General features: G+C 39.2%; 3 protein-coding genes across 3 annotated transcripts; 2 read left to right on the top strand and 1 right to left on the bottom strand.

The window, feature by feature from the left end:
* Positions 1–7,881: 7,881 nt before the first annotated feature.
* On the bottom strand, positions 7,882–8,866 carry LOC132281370 (UPF0481 protein At3g47200-like). Its single transcript, XM_059783080.1, has 2 exons — positions 8,633–8,866; positions 7,882–8,529 (listed from the first exon to the last, which is right to left on the bottom strand). The coding sequence occupies exons 1-2, from the start codon at positions 8,864–8,866 to the stop codon at positions 7,882–7,884; spliced, it is 882 nt and encodes a 293-aa protein (XP_059639063.1).
* Positions 8,867–10,569: 1,703 nt separating this feature from the next.
* LOC132281369 (uncharacterized) lies at positions 10,570–11,427 on the top strand. The gene has a single exon (XM_059783079.1). The coding sequence runs from the start codon at positions 10,570–10,572 to the stop codon at positions 11,425–11,427; it is 858 nt and encodes a 285-aa protein (XP_059639062.1).
* Positions 11,428–11,448: 21 nt separating this feature from the next.
* LOC132281367 (uncharacterized) lies at positions 11,449–13,113 on the top strand. Its single transcript, XM_059783078.1, has 3 exons — positions 11,449–11,840; positions 11,919–12,673; positions 12,740–13,113. Exons 1-3 carry the CDS (start codon positions 11,449–11,451, stop codon positions 13,111–13,113), a joined length of 1,521 nt encoding a protein of 506 aa, XP_059639061.1.
* Positions 13,114–18,225: the final 5,112 nt, after the last annotated feature.

Raw genomic sequence — 18,225 nt, 5'->3', positions numbered from 1 at the left:
ACTGTATCTGCATCACCACGAACAAGCTCTAAACCTGTTACTCACGAACACCTGAAAAATAAAGGTGGGTCAGGCCCACATGCAAGTTCCATCCTACTACAATCCGTACATAAACCCGATACGCAGATACATCCTAGATAGCTCGGCAATATCTACAATAGTCCATAGATATATAAATACACACTATAGGATGCTCACTAGCCTATAACATAGTTCAGCCTGGGTAGAAGGTGACATATAAAACACGCTTTTCAGCGGCCAAGTACCTAGACCTACCAGGGAACATTAGCTATATCTAGCTACTCAACCTTTGCAATATACGCACCCTAACCGTGATCAGCAGACTCAAGCTCGTATCACGGTACCATAAATATATATATATATAAATTCTTTCCTAATGCAGAAAAATAAAACAAACATCCGTTATGTCGTTCAACTGTTTTAGTTGACAGGACATGCATCCATGTAGGATTTAACTATTTTAGTTAATCCATTCCGTATGTATGAAAGGGGTAGGACTTAGCTTTTTGATCTAATCCATCCCTGATATGTCACCATCCCATACCGGTACATATAATACATATGATCCACACATGATGCAAACTCAAAATGAACATCAAGTATATCCAGAACCAACATAATATAAATCAGATATAGATAAGCTCCTATCATGCATCCAGTATATGATTATATTCATAGAACCTCCTTTTAAATTGTTAAAATAAGAATAAACAATTTAAACCATCCATTTCCATGTAATTGACAGAACAGAAATTAAGACAGTTCAGCAATTATCCTTCATAACATAATATAATGAATGTCAGAATTTTAAACTGCACATTATACTAGAATTCCAAAACAACACATCCATACTAGTTCATTTAAAATGTTAAAATGATGACTAGCATTTAAATCCTCCCATATCCTTTACGGCATGCAAATTTATAATTAAAACTCATGGCATCTATGTAATTCCCCATTATAAATTCTGTGTCGGATATAATGACACTCCAAAGTTTAAGTACATCATATGAAACTTCAAAAAGTATTTTATACCAGTTTCATTTAATTTGCTAACAAGAAACTAGCAACTAACCTTCCACTACTCCCGACAATATACAACTTATTAGATACGAGTACATGACGTCATAACCAACATTCCTGGAACTGAACTATGCTAAATATATCATTGATATAAATTCTAACAATAATTACAATGTCAGTCCAAATTAAGTTGTCAAAACAACTTAGCAAAACAACCATTCCTCCTTCCTTGACAGTAGGCCTATTATAAGCTTATGTTTTATGACATGCATTTAGGTTTAGCACCTTAGCATAAACCAACTATTTGAAGGATTTAACAAGTTAATTTTAATCATTAAAACCCCCCATCACTTTCCTGTAATTACCTTTAAGCCCCTGAACTTTAGAAAAATTGCAGAAAACACCCGTAGGGGTTTTTTTCCCATGGGAGCCGGCTTCCCTTTATTGGAGCCGGCTCCTAGGCTTCTAGAGCCGGCTCTCCCTCATGGAGAGCCGGCTCTCTCTTCATGGGAGCCGGCTCCCACCATTTAGGAGCCGGCTCTCACCCCTGAGAGCCCCTCTCTACTTCACTGCTTCGTCTTTACTTCCGACAGAAGTTCCAACTGTCTGTCCTAAGTTTCTTAAGGATTTTAAGAGTTCAATTTAAGCCCTAATACTCCTAGAAACTCCTTTGATTTCCCTAAGAATAGTTAGGCAAAAATCTAATTTGAAGACAAAACAGTTTATGTAAACAACCAATTCAGTTCTTCTTCGCTTCCGGCGAAGTCCAGTGTCATATCCCAAACTTTTGTAGCATTGTTTGGATTCTATTTAAGTTTTTATAGTCCTAGAACCTCTCATACTCCAGTGTAAATCAAACGACAGAAATTAAACGCACAACAGAATAGTTTAAGCAACAACGGGTTTAAACTTTAAAAACACAGAACAGATTTCAGAAATCATCTAGCAATGCATAAAATCCGTTTTTAATAGTTTAATTAAGTTCCTGGAGTCTATATAAGATGCACAGAACACAAGTTTATGGGGAAAGAGATAGTCTGAAACTTGCCTTTAGGTTTCGGTTTGAAACCTTTCAACGCCGTTGCTAAATTCTCCGACGAACTGTAGACTACCGGCAACTCTCCTACTGCTCCAGTTCTATCTCAGCATCAACCTCTTCCTTCCTCTATGGTACACCTTTAGTCCATAGCTGAAAGCTTAATTGATTCTCTCTGTGTCCCTCTGTGTTTTTTTCCCCTCAAACCTCTCTGTTTCTCTCTTCTCTAGTTTCCCTCTGTTTACCTCTCCAGATTATTACGTGAAAAGGGTGTCTCCAAAACCATTGCAGACAAATATTTTTCTATATATATAGACTCATGCAAAAAACCCAAATCCTAATTCCAGCCCAAGTATAAGTCGGCCAACCAAAATACTTAACACCAAAACCCTAAACGTAAATATAACTACAAACATATAACTTAAATCAAATAAGTCACACAAACCATTTAAAAACACGTAATAATAAAAAAAAAACCAACTAATCAAATAAATAAAATAAATCCCAATTGCACGTAATTAAGTTAAAATAAAAAAAATAACATAAAACAAATACACAATACCAATTTTAAACAAGTAAAATAATTAACCACTTAGCTAGATAATCATATTTAAATGCACACGAAACAAATAATCAATTTATCAATTTCAAATGCACATAAATAATTAATTAAATTTTCATTATATCCTTTTTAAAATTAGGGGTATTACATGAATCATCGCGAGTTTAAATGTCTCTATAGCAGTTGCGGAATGACAATCCGCTATTTTTGAGGCCTCAATGTTGAATCTTGACAAGAAATCCTGCAATGTTTCCCCCCTTTTCTGCCTTACGGTTAAGAGGCTGGCAATGTTCTTCTTTTGCTTCTTATTTCCGCAATACTGTGCCAGGAACATGGTGCATAGAGTTACGTAATCCGGGATGGACTTATGCGGTTTATTCCTGAACTACTCTAGTGCTACTCCTGTCAAACTAGTAGGAAAAACTCTGCACATCCAAGGGTCATTACGATCATCCAAAGCCATCTTTTGATCGAAATGATCTAGGTGCTGAGAAGGATCCCTTGTTCCATCAAACTGGGTGAAAGAAGGCAAGGTAAATTTTTTGGGCCTCTCAACCAGATACACATCGTCAGTGAAAGAAAATTTGACCAATGAATTTTTGTGTTCTCTAGCCATCTCGGCAGGTGTCTGAATCTTCAGGAGTCTCTTCTCGTCAAAGGCATCCTGAACACCTACACCATCTGGGATTCCATTGGACCACACCGTAAGCATATGGCTGGATTCGACTTGCTCATCCTGCGTGCGACGAGGGACGTTATCTGAAGCCGCAGCCTCAGATCTTGCCTTCCGTTGTTGCTGAACCTCATTCGGCTGAGCCTCATTGGGTCATGCCCCATTAGGTGGAGCCCCATCAGGCGGAAGTCCAGTAATCGGAGGAATATTCTGACTAGGGGGTGCTGCTATGTCACCCACTGGTGGCGGTGGTGCCAACTGAGCCAGCGCCGTTTGCAGAGTGTTATTCTGCTGTTGAAGCAAGGCGATCTGAGCCACGTTTGCTTCGTTTGCCTGACGAAGTACGTCAAACTGGTGTAGAAACTCTTCACGCATCTTTTGCATCAACTCCGTCTGTTGATCCGCTGAAAATCTTCCGTTCGACATTCTGGATGGTAGCTGTAGGATTCACTTGTGAAACAAAAACAAGAATGGGAATATATTTGCACACGATTCCCACAGACGGCACCAAAGTGTAGGTGCAAAATTTTGCCCAACCAATAATGATTAGGAGAAATAATACAATTCACTCAATAAACAATAAAAATAAACAAGAACAGTGTATAGAGAGGCGTAGAATTGCTTTTTCTCTTTATTGGAGGTGTAGGCCTCTATTTATATACAAAAGTTAGAAGAATTATGATAAGACTCGCGTTGTTTGTCCTCTAATTCTTTCCATATATAAATTTCTTTACAAATAGAATTCTTTCCTCTTTATAATTCTTCCCTTACCAGATTTTCCATACACAAAACTTGCTTCCTTTGGTGAATCCTTTTCCTTACAGGACCAGCTCCTACTTTAAATGGATTTGGGCCGCATTTAACTTGGTCCACATGACTCTATTCATGGGCTAGAAGTTTGTCATTAGTGTGATACCCCCGAATTTCCGAATGCGGGTTGGCCAGGCCCACGCCCGAATACCCGAGGATATCAAAACAAATTGATAATAAACGAACACAGAGTACAAAAGAATAAAGAATAATAAATAAAATGCTGACAAGAAACTAAAATGATAATCTAATAATAAACCTCATAATATATTTCCATTAATTAATAAACTCTTCTGATACAACTGATCCTCCAAAATACAACTCGAGAATCCATACTGTGTGGACCCCTAGAAAATCTAAACTAAACAAATGACAGTAATCTAAAACAGGAAACTGAATCATAAAGGAACTCCTATGTAGCATCGGAAGAATGAAGTAGACTGATCCCGCTCAGCACGAACAACCTCTACTCGTGACGAACACCTGAAAAATAATGGTGGGTCAGGCCCACAAATAAGTTCTACTCTACTACAGTCAAAGCAGAGATCCGATACACGTATACATCCTAGTCAATCCAACAGTAACTAGTAGTCCGTATATATATATATATATACACACTAAAGGAACCTCACTAGACTATAGGGTTGTCTCAACTTGAATAGTAGGCAACATGCAAAACGCACGTATAGTGGGCATGAGTACCTAGACCTACCAGGGTACACAACTACACTATATCTAGCTACACATCCCTGGCGATATACGCGCCCTAACCATTGATCCTGAGACTCAAGCTCATATCATGGCACCATACTTATATATATATAATCTAGTAACCATCCTATCCAGTATAAATTAATCCTCCATAAGTCATTCAACTTGTTCAGCTGACTTGACTTCATGTATAAGATTCAGTTTGTGTAGGACATATGATATAGGAAGTTTAAAGAAATAACAAGTCATTCCTATTATGTGATAACTTGATATCATATTTATCATAGTTATTTATGGAATGTTTGATGCATTTCCTTAATTGTTACATCAATTGTTGGATTGTGTGATTTAATGCACCGGTATGGGACGGTGGCATTCTAGGGATGGATTAACTTATTAGTTAAGTCCTACCTATTTTATATAAGGGAATGGATTAACTAAAATGTTAAGTCCTACTTATATTTAAGTCAGGTCAGCTGAACAAGTTGAATGACTTATGGATGATTAATTTATTATATAAGGGAATGGATTAACTAAAATGTTAAGTCCTACTTATATTCAAGTCAGGTGAGCTGAACAAGTTGAATGACTTATGGAGGATTAATTTATACTGGATAGGATGGTTACTAGATTTTATATATATAAGTATGGTGCCATGATATGAGCTTGAGTCTCAGGATCAATGGTTAGGGCGCGTATATCGCCAGGGATGTGTAGCTAGATATAGTGTAGTTGTGTACCCTGGTAGGTCTAGGTACTCATGCCCACTATACGTGCGTTTTGCATGTTGCCTACTATTCAGGTTGAGACAACCCTATAGTCTAGTGAGGTTCCTTTAATGTGTATATATATATATATATACGGACTACTAGTTACTGTTGGATTGATTAGGATGTATACGTGTATCGGATCTCTGCTTGGACTGTAGTAGAGTAGAACTTGTTTGTGGGCCTGACCCACCATTATTTTTCAGGTGTTCGTCACGAGTAGAGGTTGTTCGTGCTGAGCGGGGATCAGTCTACTTCATTCTTCCGATGCTACATAGGAGTTCCTTTATGATTCAGTTTCCTGTTTTAGATTACTGTCATTTGTTTAGTTTAGATTTTCTAGGGGTCCACACAGTATGGATTCTCGAGTTGTATTTTGGAGGATCAGTTGTATCAGAAGAGTTTATTAATTAATGGAAATATATTATGAGGTTTATTATTAGATTATCATTTTAGTTTCTTGTTAGCATTTTATTTATTCTTCTTTATTCTTTTGTACTCTGTGTTCGTTTATTATCAATTTGTTTTGATATCCTCGGGTATTCGGGCGTGGGCCTGGCCAACCCGCATTCAGAAATTCGGGAGTATCACAGTTGGTATTAGAGCACTTCAGGTTCAAGTGTCCTTAGGAGTGTCTTTCGTTATGTGACTTCCGCGTTGCGTCTCTTAAAACTTAGAGCCTGTATTAGGATTCGTTGTACTCCTTTTCCCAATCCAAGTCAACTTAATAAAGAAAAATAAAAAATAAAAATATTAAAAAGGTAACTTAAAATATGTTATGTATATAATCTATGTATATCCTTATTAATTAAATAAAATATATAAATTAGATTATTTATTAATACTAAAGTTACCATAATATTAAAAGGTAACTTAAAACATGTTACGTATATAATCTATCTATATCCTCATTAAATAAATAAAATATATACATCAGATTATTTATTTATACTAAAGTTACCATAATATTAAAAAAGTAACTTAAAACATGTTACGTATATAATCTATCTGTATCCTCATTAAATAAATAAAATATATACATCAGATTATTTATTTATACTAAAGTTACCATAATATTTAAAAGGTAACTTAAAACATGTTACGTATCCTTATTATATAAATATATAAAATATATACATCAGATTATTTATTAATACTAAAGTTACTATAATATTAATAAATTACTTTCCTTTTTATATATATGTATATACATATATATCTATATATATACATATAGAACTATCTATGGGTAATTATCCATACTCATCTAACCTCCTATCCAAGTAGTCCATAAGACCCAATTAGTTAACCCATTACCACTAACCATAACCATAAAATAAAATAAAATAAAACATTTAATCATTTAATTTACAATTAATTACAATTAATCAAATACATCATTTAAGCACACAATCTAATTAAACAAATAATACGAATAACACCTAGACAAAATACAAATAACACATAAATAAGTAGCCAATTAATCAAGTAACACTTAATTCAATTAAACACATAAACAGTTAGTCAAATAATCAATTAAACAATTAAAAAAATACAATAAAAAAAAATAAATAAATACCGAGACTATCCTTTTAAAATTAGGAGTATTACAATTAGTGACATTGGGCTGCTGGCATCTTGATTCGGGCTTTAGTAAAGCTGGTAGTTAGATAACAGTAGTTTTGGGCTAATGACCAACTCAACTTGAGCTTTTAACGAGATGGGCTTTGAACTTTATCGAAGATAAAGTTATATTTATGATGACGTGGACTGCTCTTATTGGAGGGAGATTTTTCCCTCCACAAAGTGATTAAGAAAAGAGAATAAAAATGTAAAGAAACTATTTTTTCATATTTCCCTAAAATATGATAACAAATAAAAAATTAATAAAACAACTCTCTAAAATAAGCTGAAAAGAAATGGCACATAAAATCAAACTTTTAATAATTACTTAAATATACTCAGCAGTACATTTTTCTATTGGGGCTTGAATGCTCAACTTCTAGTAATTGGGAAAGTCAGTACAATACAGAATGAAAGACAACAACAATTTTGAAAATAAATTAGATAATATGTTAAAACTAGCAGTAATTGGGAAAAAAAGTCAGTACAATACTGAATGGAAGTAGACACATGTATGCATATTGAACCTAAAGGGAGACTATAGCACATATAGTTTGTATAAGTGTAGTCCAAGCAGGATCACTGCAGCGATTCTAGGAGCAATACTCCATGGAGTGCTGAAATAATCACGTCTTAGTGTCGCCTTCCACTTGTGTCATGGTTCGTTGCAATAGTTATTCAGTTGTTCACTTATATCACAAAAGTAATAGTTCCGAGTCCAGATAGTCACTTTTGGGGTGAGTTTATTAAAGAGACTTGCCACTGCAAAGCTATCACCTAGGCAGTTCACAAAAACTCCATCTTGGATAAGTAAATCTGCATCTTTAGCAGTGTCGATAAGGTTATCCATGAAATGAATATAATCAATTATGTAACTATCCAAGGGACAATGAAATTGCTCCAATGCCACGAGGTTTAGAAAGAAAGATTCTGTCCGGTCACATATGCCCAACTGCGGGATTTCCAACACTTCCCTGCTGCTATGTGCTTGGTCAAGCATGCGCTTGCTTGAGCCCTTCCTATGCCTAAACTCCATTCCTGCCTCCTGAAGCTCTGTTGCATTGTGTATTGGCTTGTACTTGACTCCACCGTGAGGTGGTGACCTTAGAGATGGTGGTAGGTGACATAACCTCAACAAATCAACAAAATGCTTTGTCTCACCACTTGAAAATGACTCTTCTCTGTTACTGACACAACGATAATCTGCCAAGTACTTGATTGAAAGCATGAGGAAGGAATCTGTTATATTGTAGGGAGAAGAGATGGATAGGTTGAAGATTCTTTCAAGAACAAAGAAGGGAAGCTGATTCTCAATTAAAATCAAGTCATGGAGAAAATTAATTATTCATCCATATTTGCTTATCCAGGTAATCGATTTGTTTGAAATCATTTTTCGTACAAACGACCTCAATGATGAAACAACTATCCAAAAGAATCATTTCAACAAATTCATCACTAGTAAGCATAATGATTTCGGCATAATAGCTTCGAGCTCTCTCTTCCAACTCCTTTACCACTCTTATACAACTCTTCAAACTCATGCTAGTACGAGTAAGGAATGACTGCAAGTACCTCAGTTTATCCTTTTCCGTGACTTGCAAGTGTTTTTTGCCACGATGAAATGGGCCGATGGAAACCATCTGGGGTATATGTTTAGAGACTCCATGCATCCAACTGTCATATATCTTCACAATAATACTATAACCCAGACTCCACCTAGCTTCTAAGTTCTAAGTACCCTCAGTGAACGAATGAATAAGTCAAACCAAGTGAAATAAAATCATAAATAGTCTGTTAAAACAGTTAACCCTTATTTTTAGAAACATATGTTTATATCAGAGTTACAGTGAACAAAGTTGGTTATTTGCTTTATCTTGATCAAACCACTGTGAAAATAGAAAAATTAGCAGCATGAAACGTATATAATTTGTCTGCATGAAACACATAATTCTTTGACCGTACATTTTATAAATCACATAGGTAACAAGTTCATCTAGTCTTTGCAAAACCATTTTTATCTTTCTTAAATAATTGGTGTCTTACTAAATTAAGATTGCATGTATTGCACTCTAAATGCCAAGTTGTGTTTTTATGTGATGAAGGAAGGTTATAGAATAATAGGTCCTCCATAGGAAGAAAATGTGTAATATTAAAAAATAAAAATTAAAAATAAAAAATAAAAAAGAGAAAAACTTGATACTCGGACTGGATTTGGGCTTCAATTATTTGGTAGGTTGTTTTTATTAAAGATCAGATCCTTGATGCTTGAATGGATATTACAATGCGTAGTGGAGGTTTTGGGGTTCCAATCTACAGCGATTATGTTGTGATCATGGAAAGAGAAGACGATCATGATTTGTGTTATCTTTAATATCTCACATGTTAACACACATACTTTTGGTTATCAGAAAATAAGATTTCGTTCCAAGTTTTTGGAGTGGAGAGTGTGGGGTGGAGTAGGAGAGGATAGAGGGATCATTAAAAAAGAAAAAAAAATTATTCACAGAAAGGATAGATACAAACAATAGAAAAATGATAACACCGATTTGTCTTCTTGGTTAGTGGTGAGAGAACTGATATTAAATCCCCCGAATCCCCACCTTCAGGTAGGGGACTTTGCCCCTTCAATGCAATTCCTACCAACTTACTCCGAATTTGGATCCGCAAAATTGAGTGTGGAGGGAAAAATCTCCCTCCAATAAGAGCAGTCCACGTCATCATAAATATAACTTTATCTTCGATAAAGTTCAAAGCCCATCTCGTTAAAAGCTCAAGTTGAGTTGGTCATTAGCCCAAAACTACTGTTATCTAACTACCAGCTTTACTAAAGCCCGAATCAAGATGCCAGCAGCCCAATGTCACTAATGACAAACTTCTAGCCCATGAATAGAGTCATGTGGACCAAGTTAAATACGGCCCAAATCCATTTAAAGAAGGAGCCGGTCCTGCAAGGAAAAGGATTCACCAAAAGAAGCAAGTTCTGTGTAAGGAAAATCTGGTAAGGGAAGAATTATAAAGAGGAAAGAATTCTATTTGTAAAGAAATTTATATATGGAAAGAATTAGAGGACAAGTAACGCGAGTCCTACCATAATTCTTCGAACTTTTATATATAAATAGAGGTTTAGACCTCCAATAAAGAAAAAAAGCAATTCTACGCCTCTCTATACACTGTTCTTGTTTATTTTTATTGTTTATTGAGTGAGTTGTGTTATTTCTCCTAATCATTATTGGTTGGGCGAAATTTTGCACCTACACTTTGGCACCGTCTGTGGGAAACGTGTGCAAATATATTCCCATTCTTGTTTTTGTTTCACAAGTGAATCCTGCAGCTACCATCAAGAATGTCGAACGGAGGATCTTCAGCGAATCAACAGACGGAGTTGATGCAAAAGATGCGTGAAGAGTTTCTACACCAATTTAACGTACTTCGTCAGGCAAACGAAGTAAACGTGGCTCAGATCGCCTTGCTTCAACAGCAGAATAACACTCTGCAAACGGCGCTGGCTCAGTTGGCACCATCGCCACCAGTGGGTGACACAGCAGCACCCCCTAGTCAGAATATTCCTCCAATTACTGGACTTTCGCCTGATGAGGCTCCACCTAATGGGGCACGACCCAATAAGGCTCAGCCAAATGAGGTTCAGCAACAACGGAAGGCAAGATCCGAGGCTGCGGCTTTAGATAACATCCCTCGTCGCACGCAGGATGAGCAAATCGAATCCAGCCATAAGCGTACGGTGTGGTCCAATGGAATCCCAGATGGTGCAGGTGTTCAGGATGCCTTTGGCGAGAAGAGACTCCTGAAGATTCAGACACCTGCCGAGATGGCTAGAGAACACAAAAATTCCTTGGTCAAAACTCCTTTCACTGACGATGTGTATCTGGTTGAGAGGCCCAAGAAATTTAGCATGCCTTCTTTCACCCAGTTTGATGGAACAGGGGATCCTTCTCGGCACCTAGATCATTACGCTCAAAAGATGGCTTTGGATGATCGTAATGACCCTTGGATGTGCAGAGTTTTTCCTACCAGTTTGACAGGAGCAGCACTAGAGTGGCTCAGGAATAGACCGCATAAGTCCATCCCGGATTACGTAACTCTATGCACCATATTCCTGGCACAGTATTACGTAAATAAGAAGCAAAAGAAGAGCATTGCCAGCCTCTTCACCGTAAGGCAGAAAAGGGGGGAAACATTATAGAATTTCTTGTCAAGATTCAACATGGAGGCCTCAGAAATAGCGGATTGTCATCCCGCAACTGCTATAGAGACATTTAAACTCGCGATGATTCAGGGGACGAAGTTCTACACTTCCTTAGTCAAGTATTCTCCTCCCGACATGCAGACTCTAAATGCCAGGGCCCAGATCTATATTCGGCTTAAGGAAAATATAGCCCACCGAGCGCAGCACGCCACCCTCGTGACAGTGGAAAACAAGCCTCGAGAAAGAGTTCCAACTCCAAAGATTCAAAAAAGCCAACGTTCCTCAACGCCGGTCACCCACGCACCTGAAAAGAAACAAAGGGTAGAAGAAGGATTTACACCTCTCCGAACTACCTCGGCTCGGCTCTTCCAAGAGAATAAGACGAAGTTCACAACTCCGCAGCCAATAAAGTAACCCTTGGAGCAAAGGGACAAAAGCAAGCATTGCGCTTATCATCGAGATTATGGGCATTCAACTAATGATTGCAGATCCCTCAGGCGACAGGTAGAGAATATGATCGCCAGAGGTGAGTTGACGGATTACCTCATGACAAAGGAGTATACAAAGCCCTGCGAGGTCTATCCCAGCAAGGTCAAAGGTACGCAAGTAAAAGTCATCCATGCAATACATGGCAAGTCTGAAGATGATCAAGAGTCCAGGGAGGTGTACAGATCCAGACTGAGGGCGACCCACAAGCTCAGGAAGATATCCTCAGTCAATGCTATCAATTTGGGAAGCATCAGTATTGGATTCGGAGATGGCGACCTATCCAGAGTGCAACTCCCCCACGAGGATCCATTGGTCATCAGTATTTTAGTGGCCAATTGTATGATCAGGAGGGTTTTGGTAGATCCAGGAAGTAGCACCAACATAATCACAAAGACGGTCTTTGATCAGTTAGAGATCCCGTCATCATCAATTCGACCTACCTCCAGCCCGTTGATGGGATTCAATGGCACAAGAGTAGATCCCCTTGGAGTAATAGACTTATCTATAACCACGGCGAAAATGACTCTGAAGGAGAACTTTGTTTTAACAGAGATCCATCATTCTTACAATCTCATTATGGGAAGAGGCTGGATACATCGGATGAGAGGAGTTCCGTCCCTTCACCAGGTGATGCGGTGCTTATCTCTGGACGGAAAAGAAGTAATTAATCTGTGGGGCGATCAAGTCGCAGCGAATGAATGCTATATGTTGACACTAGTTGAAGCGAAGAGGGTGTCGACTCAACAACAACCAGGTATGGTTTCCAAAACTGTACCCAAATAGAAATTACAGAGCCCTCTGCCCAAGTATCTTAAGGTAGAGGAGGAAGAGGAAATTGCGAAGCCCACCAAGGAGACCCTCGAAGCCGTAGAAGTTATCCTCGGCGACCCTCAGAAGGTTACTTATCTAGGCTCTTCTTCCACATCCGAAGAAAATGAGGCATTAATTGAGGTTATCCAGAGCAATACAGATGCCTTTACGTGGGATCACTCGGACATAGTAGGGATCGATCCCTTAGTTTCCTGCCATAGTTTGAAGGTGGATCTGGAGTTCAAACCGGTTAAGCAGAAACACCGAAGGTTTACCCTTAAACGCAATCACATTATAGCTGAAGAAGTGAGCAAATTGTTGCAAGCAGGTTTCATTCGAGAAGTGCAATATCCACAGTGGTTGTCAAACGTGGTGGTCGTATAAAAGAAGAATGGAAAATGGAGGGTTTGTGTAGACTATACCAACCTTAACAAAGCCTACCCTAAAGATAGTTTCCCTCTGCCCAAGATAAACCAGATGGTTGATGCTACCACCGGCTACGAGAGGCTGACATTCCTAGATGCATACTCAGGATACAATCAAATTCCTATGAACCCCGAAGATGAAGAAAAAACGGCTTTTATTACAGAAAAGGGGACTTATTGTTACAGGGTCATGCCCTTTGGACTGAAGAATGCTGGAGCTACTTATCAACGCCTTGTCAACAAGATATTCGATAATCTGCTGGGAAAGACAGTTGAAGCATATATAGATGACATGGTGGTTAAAACTGTGAAGAAAGAAGATCATCCGAAGCATATACAGGAAGTTTTCAATACCTTGAAGAAGTACAACATGAAGCTGAATCCATCCAAGTGCTCCTTCGCGGTATCATCAGGTTAATTCCTCGGCCACATAGTGAATAAAAGAGGGATAGAGGTAAGTCCGGCTCAGGCTAAGGCCCTAATCCAGAATCAGGAACCAAAAAATCGCAGGGAGGTGCAGGTTCTTACTGGTCGGATCGCAGCCCTCAGCTGGATTATATCCCCGATTGTCAGATAAGTGCAAACCATTTTTCAATGCTATACGATCTAAGAATAAAGATATATGGGGACCTCAACAGCAGGAGGCCCTCAGTCGATTGAAAGGTTACATGGCCGAACCACCAATTCTATCCGCTCCAAAACCCAGGGAGGTTCTTATTATGTATTTGGCAATTTCTAATATAACGACAAGTGCAGTATTGATTAGAAAAGAAGGAAAGAGACAATATCCAGTCTTCTACACAAGTAAGACCATGACAGATGCTGAGACGCGATATAGTAAAGCAGAAAAAGTCATCTTAGCCTTAATCTATGCCAAGAGGAAGCTTCGGCATTATTTTGAATCTCATAGCATTGTGGTACTCACCAACTATCCTATACGGGGTATACTCTCTAAGCCCAATTTATCTGGGAGAATTACCAAGTGGGTTATCGAGCTTTGTTCCTTCGACATAACTTATGAGCCAAAGGTGTCGCACAAAGGACAAGCCGTAGTAGACTTTCTTCTCGAGTATGAAGACACTCCCGAAGAGCCGGTACACCCTGAACCACAGTGGGAACTTCGAGTCGATGGCTACTCGAATCAAGCAAGTGCAGAGGTAGGTGTTGTAATGTCAACACCCAAAGGCACTAAGCTGCAGCAATCTATCTGTTTGAAGTTCCCGACTACGAACAATGAGGCCGAGTACGAGGCATTACTTGCTGGTCTTCGATTGGCTAGCAGCCTCCAGGTACGTTGCTTAAAGGTTTTTAGTGACTCACAGCTTGTTATAAATCAAGTGACAGGTCAGTACCATCCCAAAGAGGAAAGAATGAAAGCATATAAAGAAGCTATAGAGAATGTTGCACGGGGATTCGATTAGATCGAATTCTATCAGGTACCTCGTGTTGAGAATGCCGAAACAAATCAATTGGCCACATTAGCGTCATCCTCAAACGAAGATCTGACTCGGATTGTGCCGATTGAAGTCCTGGACGAGCCCAGTATTAATCCTCCGCAGGAAGTAATGGTGATTCTATTTATTCCTCAAGAACCCTACTGGATTGATCCATTGGAAGCCTACCTCAAGCATGGAGTTCTTCCAGACCAGAAGTCCGAAGCACGGAAGCTCCGTCTCACCGCAGCTAAATATGCCATCATTAATAATCAGTTATACCGAAAGTCATTTTCAGGTCCTTACCTGAAATGTTTAAGCTTTACTGAGGCTCTTGTGGTGTTGAAACAAATCCATGACGGAGATTGTGGCAACCATTCTGGGGGTAGATCCCTCGCGCATAAAGTCCTGACTCAAGGTTACTTCTGGCTGTACTTGGCTCAGAATGCAGAAGAGTATACTCAGAGGTATGACAAATATCAACGTCACGGTCCCATGAAGCATCAACCTGCCGAAGATTTACATGCAATGGCAAATCCATGGCCATTCGCATAATGGGGGATTGATATGGTGGACCCGTTACCCAAGACTGTGGAACAAAAGGAGTACGTGCTACTGGCTACAGATTATTTCACTAAATGGGTAGAAGCCGAGGCCTACTCAAGTGTGACCCATGAGCAGGTAAAAACTTTCCTTTGGAACAACATCATTTGCCGGTTTGGGGTCCCAAAAGTTATTATGATGGACAATGGTAAGAATCTCGACAATAGAAGTACAAGAAAATTCTTTGCTGAGCATGGAATTATATAAAAGTTAGCTGCAGTTAGTCATCCACAAGGGAATGGACAGGTTGAAATAACTAATCAGACCATTTTCAGTAGTTTAAAGAAGAAATTGGAGAAACTCAAAATGAAATGGTACGAGAATCTCCCTCAGGTGCTTTGGGCGTACCGAATCACACCACGGTGGCCTACGGGGGAGAGTCCCTTTGCCATGGCTTATGGCTCCGAAGCAGTGATTCCAACCGAAGCAGCGATTCCAACCATTCGGACATCCTTTTTGCTTGAAGGAAACAATAGTCAGCAACTCGAACATAGTCTCGACCTCCTCGATGAAAAAAGGGATGCTGCACAACAATTATAACAAACGTGTCAGATTCCGGAGCTTTGCGATAGGCGATTGGGGTTCTGAAGCAAGAGATAGCTCATGTAAAGAAACTGGAACCTAATTGGACCGGACCCTACAGGATTTCCGAAGTAGTGGGGAAGCGAGCATATCGTTTGGCCGAAGCTAACGGACATCCCATTGTGCGTCCTTGGAATGCAATACACCTTAAACGGTATTTCCATTAGTTAAGTTTGTCAATTTTATTAAGAATTCTTCACAAATAAGGCTGCGTAAGCCCACAGTTAGCCATGCTTTACTTTATTTTGCTTCTATTTGTTTCTTTCCATAAAAATGGGGGTCATACCATCATTCTATGATTATTCAATTTTGCGTCGCAGTATGCATTAGCAATTTTTATGTAAAGAATCGCAGTATGCATTAGCAATTTTTATGCAAAGAAAGCAATTTTTATGCAAAGAAAAAAAAATTGAAAATTTTTATGCAAAGAAAGAAATTTGAAATTTTAAAATTTTATGCAAAGAAATTTTCATACTACACAATTTTATGCTTTTATGCAAAGCAATGTTGGAAGCAAGTTATTAAAAACCATGCGTTTTGACCTATGGTTAAAGCTCTTTGTCCCACATCGGATAAAAATAAAAAGGAAATATGGTTAATATATGCGTAGTCCATGACATATAGTTGCCAAGAAGGGGGTATCAATGGAGTAAAGTCTCCAAAGTAAACAAATAGGAAACTTCGCAACTATTGTTACTCGCTTTCTTGGCCTCCTATCATTTTTGAGTCCTTGGCAAGTTGTTTAAAAAAAAAAAAACGATGAAGAAAAGAATATATGTATGAAAACCTCCTTCAGGCTCGGCGCTGGGGAGTAATTCATTCGCCTCGGACCCTAAGCATCCGGCTCGGCAAAACCTCCCTTCAGGCTCAGCGCCGGGGAGTAATTCATTCGCCTCGGACCCTAAGTGTCCGACTCGGCAAAAATCTCACCTCGGACCCTAAGTGTCCGGCTCGGCAAAAATCTCGCCTCGGACCCTAAGCGTCCAGCTCGGCAAAACCTCCTTCAGGCTCGGCGCCGGGGAATAATTCATTCGCCTCGGACCCTAAGTGTCCGGCTCGGCAAAAATCTCGCCTCGGACCCTAAGTGTCCGGCTCGGCAAAAACCTCACCTTGGACACTGAGTGTCTGGCTTGGAAAACCCCTTATTTATTTTGCTTTGGACTAAAACAAATAAGGAACCTTCAAGAAGAGTACCTTCCTTCTATTAAAAAAAAAATCTCTCAACAGAGTGAGTGCAATATTAGAAGCATACAAGCATACTCAGTCGAAGCAGAATAAAAGAAACACAGCTTAAGAAACAAGGATATATCATTCATTCTCAAAATTGTTTCATTACAAGGAGGGAAAAAAAAAAATATATATATATATATATATATATATATATATATATATATATATATATATGTTTGCTTGATCCTACTTCCTCTTCGGATCAAACGGGGCAGATTCAAAAGCATCTACTACAGCTGGACTTGCAGGTGGAGGAATTGAAGGACCAGGAGTTATAGGAGTTGATGAGCTCGGAGGATCTTTCGGGTGAGCCTTCACCATTTCAGCAAAAAGCACCTCAGCCTCCTGAGCCTTCGGACCCTCTGTATAAGGGAAGGACACCCTCATGTTCACATCAAAGGCATCAGGATCCATCAATTTGGGGCCTGAGCCTTGATTGAAGCCGGACCGGTAAGCTTTTGCACTTGACAAGCGCACCAGACTGGAGTAACGACCTTACATTTCCCTCCTGGCAACGATGCAGGTGCTAAGGGCGTCATTCAAGTGTTGAACTTCAGTCTCCAACGACTCAACTTTGGCATCAGAAGCAGCCAGACGCTTCTTTTAAACATCTCGAGCCTCGTATGCAATTTGTGCATTAGCAATGGCATGGGATGCCTTCTTCTCAGAATTACTAGGGTCTTTCTCCAACTTCTTAAGAGAAAGAGACTGAGCCTCAGCATTAGCACAGAGGGCCATAGTATGATACAAGCCTTGCGTCATGAGATAATAACAATGTAAGAAAGTTTGTAAGACAATTATGACAATGGAAATGAATAAAGGAGCAAACCTCTATGGCTCGAACAGGGGCAGATGGGAGTAGCTGTTCCAACCCCATTTTGCCGATAATTTTTTCATCCATGGGGAGCCACATTCCCCGAGCAACGGCCAGTGCTGCAGATGGGTTAGTGATCATAGAATCACCAACATGGAGGATGGACTTGTCAGCCCTCGAAAAAGAAGGAGTCCAAGGTGCCCCAGCCTCGGCAAGGACGTAAGCGCTGGCCTCATCCTCAGGGTTAATCTCCTATGTTTTCTTCCCTTTGCTTTTTGGGTTGGAAGCACCCTTGAATTTCGCGGTTAAAGAAGGGTTCAGCCTTGCCCTTTTGTTCAAAGGGACTTCGTCAATCTCCTTTTCCTGCTCATTTGTACGCAATATAGTCAGCGGAACATTCTCTGCAGCT

This window comes from Cornus florida, unplaced genomic scaffold (assembly GCF_030987335.1).
Source record: "Cornus florida cultivar Cherokee Brave unplaced genomic scaffold, ASM3098733v1 CherokeeBrave_3.0.0_Hap2_Chr11, whole genome shotgun sequence".
NCBI classification, from domain to species: domain Eukaryota; kingdom Viridiplantae; phylum Streptophyta; class Magnoliopsida; order Cornales; family Cornaceae; genus Cornus; species Cornus florida.
The sequence above is the reverse complement of the archived record's forward strand: the minus strand, read 5'-3'. Positions and strand labels throughout refer to the sequence as shown.